This window comes from Plasmodium cynomolgi, chromosome 3 (genome assembly GCF_000321355.1).
Source record: "Plasmodium cynomolgi strain B DNA, chromosome 3, whole genome shotgun sequence".
Lineage (NCBI taxonomy): Eukaryota > Apicomplexa > Aconoidasida > Haemosporida > Plasmodiidae > Plasmodium > Plasmodium cynomolgi.
The window spans coordinates 630,493-641,687 of record NC_020397.1 but is presented as its reverse complement, the minus strand read 5'-3'; the positions used below and the strand labels follow the sequence as shown (position 1 = coordinate 641,687).

General features: G+C 37.4%; 2 protein-coding genes across 2 annotated transcripts; both read left to right on the top strand.

The window, feature by feature from the left end:
* Positions 1-2,156: 2,156 nt before the first annotated feature.
* On the top strand, positions 2,157-3,740 carry PCYB_032290 (hypothetical protein; the record flags this gene model as incomplete). The annotated part of the gene is made up of 5 exons (XM_004220900.1): positions 2,157-2,191; positions 2,371-2,581; positions 2,760-2,942; positions 3,156-3,355; positions 3,572-3,740. 5 exons carry the CDS (start codon positions 2,157-2,159, stop codon positions 3,738-3,740), a joined length of 798 nt encoding a protein of 265 aa, XP_004220948.1.
* A 2,942-nt stretch (positions 3,741-6,682) lies between these two features.
* On the top strand, positions 6,683-7,915 carry PCYB_032285 (KIR-like CYIR protein; the record flags this gene model as incomplete). The annotated part of the gene is made up of 3 exons (XM_004220899.1): positions 6,683-7,391; positions 7,538-7,617; positions 7,772-7,915. Coding segments are annotated over 3 exons (933 nt in total), but the record flags the coding sequence as incomplete, so codon positions are not given.
* Positions 7,916-11,195: the final 3,280 nt, after the last annotated feature.

Genomic DNA, 11,195 nt, shown 5'->3' with positions numbered 1-11,195 from the left:
CTAAAAATTTCTGAATTAAACAGCCATTATGGGAAAATAAAAAAAAAAAAAAAATCAGGAAAAAAATTCTGAATTAAACAGCCATTATGGGGAAAAAAAAAATAAAAATATCTGGTAAAAATTTCGAGATGTTCTTAATTCGCCACATAAGGGAAAACAAAAGAGCCTGTCTGCATATCACCCCATTTAAGCTTCGTTCGCATTTACAACGTCGTTACGGTAATCTCCAAAAATCCGTATGTTTGCAGAGGTACTGCTTTGCGAAGCGAAACAGAGCAGGGAAGGCGGCACAGGGGAGCCCAGCCGAGCCAACGCAGAACAAAACGGACGAAGAGGACGAATCAGGGCGAATGTGTGCGAAATAAAGAGATACAAAACGGCGAAAAATAAAACATCAAATCTTAAAAATTTTCCAAGCGAACAAACACGCAAACTTATTTTCCTTTTCTGTCATGTAAAAAGCGTCAGCATTTATGCCTTCACATGTGACACAAAAAAAGGACGAGCAACTAAATAGACAATTCAATTTTTTTTTTTTATTCCATTCAATTGCCCTTTTTTCGCTGAATTGTGCATTTTAAGGAATTTTATTTTTTTCCCCTTTTTGCATGCACACAGAGGGGACACGAAGGTAAGAAGAAAACTCGCAAAAAGAAAACATCCTGATTATCATTTTAAAACATGTCACATTCCATTCGAAGCAACCTTTTAAAAAAAACAGCTGAGTCACATATTATCATCGACAAAGTAGGAAAATTCTTATTTGTTCTTTTCTCTGGGTTAAATTTTGCACGTTGCACACATTTCTGCGTTATATCACCTTATGCTCAAATTTTACAACTCGCACAACTGCGTTGCGCTTATTCCCATCTGAACTCTTATGGGACGGAACAGCTCCTACATTTGGAAAATAGCCGAAAGGTTAATGGAAGGTTCACCCAGAGCCCCTTCAGGAGCTACGTAAAAACGTCGACTACTTTTCCGTTCGGCAGAGTAAACGCATGGCAAAAAATTACACTCGTTCACGATTTGCGTTAAAGACAGTGCATGAGGTACTTTTTCCTCATCGTTTAAGCACTTTAGGGGAAAAAATAATATTAAGACACACTCTTATGTGTGCATAGCTGTACGGCCGCATGGGTGTAAAAATCCCCTCCCCAAAAAAAAGGCCACCTATTCGGAATTTCTTCCCGAAAGGTACGCGGAGGGGCCTCGTACCACTGACAGCTGATCAGAAACGTCGACAACTTCGACGACTTCGACAACTACAGCACCGCTTGGAACTATGAAAAATTCGAACATGTACTGTATGCACACAGACTTCTTCACGCGTGACGCAGAGAAAATTCCGGGCTGCCTTGCCCCCCTTTTGCCAATCCGTTTAACGTTCTCCTAGTGGACGCTCCGCTCACTCCTTAAAACGGTTTAACCAAACACGATGTCGCAGTTGGTAAATAAGCGAATGAATGATGTATTCTCCTTTTTTTTTTTTCCCGTATGAACATGGAATAAGAAAAAAAGAAAGCGTTTTAAAATGTGTATGGACGCTCTTCACAAAAAAGAGTAACCAAAACGGAAACAACGAACAAAACAACGTCATGATTTGTCCAGGATAGAAAAAAAAAATGCCCTCGAGTTTTACAACTAGCCAAAAGTGTTCTGCACATTCGCTAATTTGTAATTTTTACCTGAACAAAAAAAAAAAAAAAAATGAGAACAGGTAGCCACGTTTAACGGTATATATTTTAAAAAAAAAAAAAAAAGAAGAGAGACAACGGAAAATTACACTACACACGTTTATAAAACTCCAACTCGTGTTCCTCTTCTCCCATTTTACCTTTTTTAAACTTACAACATTTTGATGTGCATAAAAACCTGACAAATGCTGAAGTTCATGACGAAATGGCTCATACTTAGCAGGAGGATGTATTCCCTTTGCACATGTTTTACTTCCGATGTTTGCTCATTTTTTTTTTTTTTTAATTTACAGCACACATTTCACTTCAAAAGGGTTTTAATTTTGAAAGGGGGTTAAATTGGACAGACCCAACCCAACTACATTGTCCCCACATTCATCCTTCTTGCCACGTGCCAGCTGCTTCAGCGGAGAGAAGACCCCATACACGCAACACATCCACCACAACACTGTGTACATAATGAAGGAAAATATAAAGACACTGTACATTCATGGGTGAGAAAATGCCACTCCCCTTCAGCGCAGCGAATGTGCATCCACATACGAGCGCACGCCCATTGGTCGGCACTTCCCGCAGCCGCATACATCCTTTTACCACGACCCATCATTTAGTAACGACTCACCATTTACTTACGCCCCCCCCCCCCCACCACACACACACACTTTCCTGACAGATTTCACGTGTTTGGAGAAAGCCGGAAGAAAAAACTGATCGAAAAGGCCGTGGGAAAAAAGAACTTGATGGTGGCCAGCATAAATCAGAAGCGCAGCATCAGCTCCTTCATTCTGTTTCTTCTCTTCACCGTGTGCGTCATGCTGTTTAATATTTATGTGTCCTACCAATTTTCAGATTTGGTGTTTTTTTCGATAACTGTGGCTTTGTCGGTGAGTGGGCAAAGCGATGCCGTTGTGTGTGTAGGGGCACATGTACCTATGTGTGACCAAAGAACCCTTGAGGCGGGCGAATCCGGGAAACAAATTGCAAAAGGGAAGCCTCCTCCCTTCTACCCCCCTTCTCTGCTGCTCGTCTCACTTATCGAAACCATTTACTCTCCACCTGCAGATCGTCATTGTCGTAGTCATATATTTCATCGGGTCCCATTTAATTCTGTACTACATAATGAAAAAGTCGATTAAGCAAGCGGAGCAGAAGGTGAAGATGTATAACCCCGATGTGATTGTTGGGACATACTTCGGGGCAGTGGTAGCTATGAATCTGAACTACAAGAATGGGAAGAAGCCTCTCGTAAGGGCAACTAAACTGGGGCGAAAAATACGCCCCCCACCCCCCAATTCGCCCCCTCTGTGTGTAGACGCCATGGCGCGTTTTCGTTGAGCATAGCCGCGGCTTCTTGGCTTCGGTTGCTACGATTGCGGGTGTCCCTTCCTACGTGGCTGCTCACTTTTGCCAACCCATTGTAACCCCTCTCCACAGGTTCTTGTGTCCCCTTCTGTGAAGACATTCCAGAAATTCACGCATAACTTAGAAACCGACTTGTCCTCATTCCCATACGTAATAATTGTGCATGGGTCTAGGGATAAAACCACCCCCATGAGTGTTTGTGACGAGCTGATTTCGTCCATGCCCTTGGGCAAGGGAAGACTAGAAGTGGTAGAGGATGACCATTCCTACTCAAAGCTGAAGGAGTCCGATTTTAGGTATGTGAAATGAGGCGCCCGCAGAAGGCGTAGAAGTGTGACCCCCCCTTTTCTAGGAACACCCAAGAAAATGATGTTGTTCACATGGACAGGAATGAATGTTCCTTCCTCATTTTTTCGCTGCACTATTTATTTGTCCCATTTGGTGTGCTTTGTTTTTTCTCCTTCCATGAGCCTTTTCCCCTTTTCCCATGCGCCTTTTCCTCCTTTTTTCAGGTCCTGGATCAAAGAAGCCAAGTACAAACCCTCCACGAGCATAGTCCACGTCGCGAAGAAATTAAAGGACGAACATATTGGGCAGAAAATACGGATAAGCTCGGAAAACCTCAGTGAGGCTTCTTCCTTCGAAAATGACAACGCTGGGGAGGCCGACCCCTTGGTGTGACGGGGCCGTCGCGCACACGGAAAGCGGCATACAGATTGCCCACATGTTGATGCACCCATGTGGGTATATCTACGTGCGTGTGCGTGTGCCAATGCCGATTTTGGGGAACTTTTACACATAATGGTTAACCGACCTCACAGGAGGATCATTTTCCAGTGGGAAGGTGAAATTACATGCACATGGTTATCCCCAACAGAGGTTAGATACACACATGGAATATTGCTTCTTTTTCATGACGTTAGAACATTTTTTTTTGTCCTTTTTTCGTCCGAACTATGTGTTAACCAACAGTACATTGCGTCGAAGTGAACCATTTCGGAAAATGCAATAAATGTATGTTAATTATTCCAAGTGGGGGAATAAACAAATAAAGAATACTCTGAATACTATATGTTCACCATCCGTGGCAGTCCAACCGGACACAGGAACATCAACTACTATCATCAAAACCCGTTGCTACAAAGCCGGCATCGTCATCAGATTGTAGAAGTGAAGGGAGGGAAGAGAGTAAAAGGATAAGCCTAAACAAATAAATTGTGAAAGTGGACAGGTAGGTGGTGACGAGGAGGAAGCAGCTACGAAATGTTTTAGTCTGCACGATGATGGACACGCAACATCGGATGATGGTGTGAACCATCAGGATAAAGCCACGGCCAGAGGTGGCCCTATTGGTATAAAAGGTACAGAAGCAACCACTACTGTTATAACAAACACTGTTTCTGGTACTACTTCAGGCCCCAATGCAGATGATATCGGTACACCTAAATCGGACAGTGGGTCTCGTCCCACGGAGGAGGATTTAATAAGTGGACGCACGCAGAAGGTTGAAGGTTGCAGGTTGAAGGAACAAAAATGCACGAGAACATAATTTGTATCTTTGTGTCACTTTTGTATACACACTTCCATTTGGATATACTGCTCCTTCCTTTTATTTTTGGGGTGCTCTCTACAGGGGCGTTCTCCTTTTTTTTTTCGCACCACTCCAAGGAGGGATATTTCCTTCTGGACATAATCCAGGGGGCATTCTTTTAAAAAAAGGAGAAGGGGAAACAACCTTCCTATGTATTTTCTGCATTTCTTTTTGGAAGGGAAGAAGGGAAGAAATTGGCAATCCTTTACATTCTTTTTATCCCTTTAAAGAAAAAAGGGGGAAGGAAGAAGAATTCCTACTGTTCCATATATTTCCTATATATTTTTCTACCAAAGAAGGGAAGAAAGCTTTATCATATACTTTTCCTATTCTTATAAAGAAGGAAGGAATTAGGGGAACCTTCACCGTATTGTACTCCCCTAATATGGTCAGAACGTTAGGATTAATGAGGTTTTATTGAACCACTTCTCTTCCACTATTTACCAATATATATGCTGCTCCTATGCAGCATGCACTCTTTTATACTTCCATTAAACATGTTCATATGGGGAATTTCATTTTTATTAGTAGGAATGGAAGAAGGGGTGGATGCTTTAGGAGGGGGTTGGGGTGTGTGGTACATATATGTATATACACTATATATAAGTATATACACTTCATATATATGTGAAAAAAGAGGGAAACTTAAAAATAGGGAATTCAAATGCATGTAGAAAATTCTTAATTCGGGTAGAATAATTTAAATTTTTTTACTTTAAAGAAAAAATTTCATTTTAAGAAGGAAAGAACAAATAAAAATAAGAATGGAGGAAGGGATAATGTACAAATGTATAAAAAGAATCACTCAAAACTATAATAAAATAAAAAAAAAGAAAAGAAAAAATAAAAATGAAGGAGGTGGGAAATTGCTCAAATGCCCAAGGGGGGGAAGAAGGAGTGTGATATGTACATGTATACAACTGTGCATATGTATACCCTGTGCATATGTATACCCTGTGCATATGTACACCCTGTGCATGTGTATACACTGTGCATATGTGGAAAAAGGAAGAAAGAACTGCAAAATAATGGATTTAAATAAATGTAAAACACTTTCTTAGAGGCAAATGGAGTAATTTAAAAATTTTTAATTTTTAAGGGGGAGGAACTGTTTTCTATAAAAAGAATCAAATGAGAATGATAGGAAATAATACAATAATACAGAGTTCCTAACAAAGTATAATATAATATAAGTGAGAAGCTAAAAAAATGAATAGGGTATATTTCACCAGGGCAGTTTGGGCACTTCTGATCCTTTTCGTATTTAGTAACTCATAATTAACATATATAAATAATATGTAGATCTCTTTAATATAAGTTAATTGGGAATTATATTATATAAAGAAGGAGGCAAAATAAATACACATAAATAAGGGAAGGTAAAAAAATGCCACATATATGTATACGGAAATTGGACCAAAATGATCACAATACAAAAGGGGGTTGTAAAGGAAAAGAACATTTCTGTGCGTAAATCCCCTTCAGGAGCAATGAATGAACAATACTTATATAGAGGTAAATAGATACTGAAGGGAGCATAAAAGAAGGTGAAAAGTGTAATATCCTGAAGGAGGAATATATTTTCTATTTTTATACTGTTCATGGAAGATTTCTTAATAAGGGAAAAATATTCTACTCAGCATATTTGGGAATATAGGGAAAATATATAAATTATGAACAATTAAGGAGTAAGAGTAATAAATTATAAGAAAGTAGTGAAGAACCTCATATTCATAATCGTAAGTATAAATAAAACATAAAAGGAAGGGGAAGAATATAATCAAAAAGTACACTCCCAAAGGGGAAGAATTTATAATGCAGAATAGGCATATATTGAAATAACATTATTACGAACCAAAGGATTACAATAGAGAAGCGAAGATGGCACCATCATCAGCGAAGGTTATTTCTAATGGAAAATATATATATATTGTGCATGCAATATTGCGTACACACATTGAAAATAATAATGTAGAAGAACACATGAAAACATGCATTTATACATTTTACTATTTCCTAAATATATTTGTAGGGGGAAGATTCAGATAAGCTACCCTCAGAAAAAATATACAATGAACTGGACAATAGCTTAGACTGTACCGGAGTAACCGGTGGAAAGGGATCTATAAAGCCGGACAAAGAGATTTTAAGGATAAGATTACTAATCAAGGAGGTTTATGATTCGACTTTGGCCAGTGAAATTTTACGAGGCTATTGTTATGCGTGTACCAAGAACAGGGATAAAGCGCCCAATGGTAACTGGTGCCACTTGTTCTATTATTGGATGGGTCATAAAATAAAGGGCAAGTTGCCTAAGCATGGGGATTTTACAGGTGCCATGAGAGCAGCTTACCATTATCTAGAAAGTCTTAACTATGAGGATAAATGCACTAATATATACAGTGATATGGGCGAAGTTGTTTTTGAGAAAAGTAAAATAAAATTCGATAGCGACTATAATTATAAGGTTCTGAGTGAGTTACACGAGGGTAATAAACATCCGCGCTGTCATGAGTATAACGGAAATCTGGAAGCAGTTAAATCTGCATATTTATCATTATGTAATACTTGTGATGACAGTGATGATAAGTACTGTTTAGGTTTTAAAAGACAATACAACAGTGGAAGGAGTTGTAAGTCATGGAACCCACCACAACTAACATGCACCCCAGATCCAGCATCAGTTTTAGGAAGTTCAATAAATGAAGACAATGCCAATGGGGTAGCTGTAACTCGTGGAGGTAAGGAATTCCCATATATAAGGGCAGGAAGGAAAGTGTTGTTCCATCCACACACAACACTCCCTACTAACATTTTTAAAAGATGGCACACATGTAACACCACCCTATCACCTTCCACCATCCTTTCTTTTCTTTCCTTCCCTAAGTGGAAGAAGAAAAAGGAAGGAAAAAAAGGAAGGAAAAAAAGAAAGGAAAGGGAAGGGAAGGAAAGAAAGGGGCAGGGTGGGTAAGGAAGGGACTTAAAGGGGGAACATGCCCCTTAGGGAGTTGATTCCTGAATATTGTTAAATTTGTGTTAGGGGAGGGTTACACATAGGGAATTTAGGTGTAAACATTGTTTATTACGCGAAGACAATGCTCCTTCTTTTCTTATTTTTCAGGATCAGAAGGTGAAGAAGAATCATCAGATCCACAGGGTCTACCAGGTGAGACAAAAAAAGAGGAAAGAAGTAACAAATATGTGTATAATTAGAAATATATATTATTACACAAAAAAGAGGAAAGAGTTTAGAGAAGGAGTTTAAAGGAGAAAGAGGAATTAAGGAGGAGGAAAGAAAAAGGAAAAAAGAAAGGGATATAGGGAGTAAATGAGTGAATGAATAGGTAGGGGGGGATAAAGGAGGAGGGTGGATAAGGAATTTCGCACTTAGGGGTATGGAATTTAACAATATAGGTATAAGGTTCCGGCTTCAGAGTGTGGGATTTTATATTTAAGGTGTGTGTATTTCACATTTAAGAGTGTAAGATTAAGGGTGTAGGATTAGGAATGTAGGAGTGGGGGTGTAGGATGTTGTGGTGGTAGGATGGTGAGTGCTGGATTTGTAGGTGTAGGATTATGGGTAAAGGAGTTTTTGGTTTAGGTTTTAGGGTGTAAGATTAAGGGTGTAGGATTATAGGTGAAGGAATGTTAGGATGGAAGGGTGTATGACCTAAGGGTTTTTAGGTTTTAAGAACAACAATATGTCCTGTTGTTTCATAACTTAGAGAAGTATGTGAACCTGGAGGGTACATTGAATAAAGAATAAAATTGAAAATATAAAAGAACGACAGAAAAAAAATAAAAGAAAAAAATGAAATAAAACAAAGAGCGTGCGCATATGAAATTTAATTTACAATGTTCTTAATTAGACTTAATTTATCCTTTGATTTTTCAGCTACGGATGTTCCTGGCCACGGTGTAGTCGAGGGTGGTATTCATGATTCATCATCACGTATGCTACCCGAACAAAATCTAATCCCAGACCAAGCGGGTAGTAGTGGTAGTTTTTCCGGTGCCGGTCATACTGATGAAGTCAGTGGTGGTGAAGGAAAAGGAGGGTCTGATGGGGGTGATATTCACAGGCTTGAAGCTGGTGGTAGGCCTGCGTCATCTGCCAAGTCTGGTACTTTTGTCGCAATAGGACTTATCGTTTTTCCTTTCTTATTATATAAGGTACAATTATAGTGGCAATTACAACTACAATTATTATGGCAATTACTATTACTATTACAGTTGCAGATACACCTTAAAAGTATAAATAATAAAATTCACCGCATATTTATTCTTTCCTATTTTGATCAGTAAATGTTAAAGTAAAGGGTAATATAAATATTACTACTGTTCCTTTTCCTTTTTTTTCAGTTCACTCCTACATTTCCCATGATAAAAAAATTATTTGGACACGACAGCATTAGTAAAAGGATAGAAAAAGGGCCCATTATACCTGAATTGAACACCATAACAGATGAATCAACAGAATATTTAAGGTCAAACCTAACAAAAAGTGTACTAGATGACACTGCAACAGAATATTCTATTCCATATACTTCATCTTCTAAATGAAAAAAAAGGGAAGAAGAAGAAGAAGAAGAAGAAGAAGAAGAAAAAATTTTCTACATTATTTTTAACTCTAACAATAACATATTATTAAGTGAAAATTAGAAAAAAAATAGTAGAAATATTGGAAAGAAAATTCATTACCACATTATTCACATATATATATCATATAGAGAGCAACATACATGAACTCTATGTGTCCTTAAGCAATATATTTATGTAGTTCCCTGAGGAACACACACTTCAGTGATCTTATCTAATTATGGAAACTTCATATTATTATTGTGGACTTCATTTTTAATGTCAAATTAGTACTATAATATTTTTTTGTATTCCCTATTACACCCTTCCTTCTTACACCTCTTTACATTGGTTGTTAATTCCTGTGAAAGCAGTTCATATTTATAATTTCGATTTTTATTTGATATATTTCTTCCTTTCTCTACAATAATAAAATCCTAATAGTGCACTTATGGCAATCAGCGCCATGATTGTAACAGTCGCAGGTGACCACGTGAAGATCGTTAATCCCTTTATGAATGAAGAATCAATAGCTTCCACAGCTTGTATAAATTGTGCAATAGAATTATTAATAGTTTCCTATATTTGAACTTACAAAACATAGAATAAATGGACAGAGGGTTAAAATGAATAGTATGAGAAGTAATAAACTTCTATGTCTATTTCTATCACAGAATACTTTTTTACAAATTATTCTAATTTTTTCCTTTACACTTTTTTTCTTCCTTCCGTAGGGTACATTTTTAACACTTATTTTGAAATATGTTCCTTTGTGTTATCCTTTTGGCATAGTGTTCCTAAAGGGACCTTCATTATTTCTATTAGAAAATGGACTTTGTATTTGTGTACCTGTATCATTCTCATCGTATAATGGTCTTATTGTGCTCCTATCTGATGTGTCATATGGATCTGTTGTTGAACTACTCCTTCCTGACTTGTCCCATGGTTGTACCATATGCAGTTACATAAAAGATAAAAGAATATACATGGGGGTCATTACAGTGCAAACATATTATGTTAAAAAGAGAGGGAAAATATTTCTTAACTTTTAACAGAAAGCATAAAAGGTAATGATAATAAATATGCGAATTCTAAAAATTTAACACTTTCTATCATATATGGTGGGGATATTTCCAAAGGCAGAGTATCAAGCTGAATATTAAAATTTTCGCGAAGAATATATCATTTTTTTCCTATTTCATTTATTTTTTTTCCACATTCTTATATTTTTTATTTTGCCCACTTCTTTTTATTTTTTCATTTTTGATGTACCTACCGAGTGCATTTATAGATTGGGCACGTGTTCGGGTTTACGAGGTGTCCGGTTTATCGCCATCATAAAAGTCTTCCCTTTTTCAAACACCGTTAAGCCCTGATTCATATGCCATTAGAACCATTATTCATATACCCTTATACAATGATTCCTATAACATTAAACCATGATTCAAATACACTTACACCATTATTCTAATACACATACATCATCATTCAAATACGCTTATACCCTAGTTCTTATACCTTTACCACTTTATTCATGTAACCCTACAACCTTGACTCCCATACCATTACATACATAATCTGGTATCCTAATACATTGATTTCATATATCCATACAAACGTATTCCTGTACCCGTACAATCTTTATTCCCATACCCATACAACTTTTATTCTTATACCCATACAAACTTTTAACACTTAAAAGCTAAATAGAAGGTCATATTATTGTTCCTACGACCTAAACGCACAAACATATTCTTCAATTTTCCACTTAATCTTTACACAAAACCATTAATATCCATACCTCTACACCCTAATTCTTATATTCTTAAACATTGATTCTTATACACTTAACCCGGATCTCCTATCACTGATCCCTAAAATTTTAAATCCTATACCCTAAGCCCTAAAAACTAAGCCCTAAACCCTAAGCCCTAAACCCTAAGCCCTAAACCCTAAGCCCTAAACCC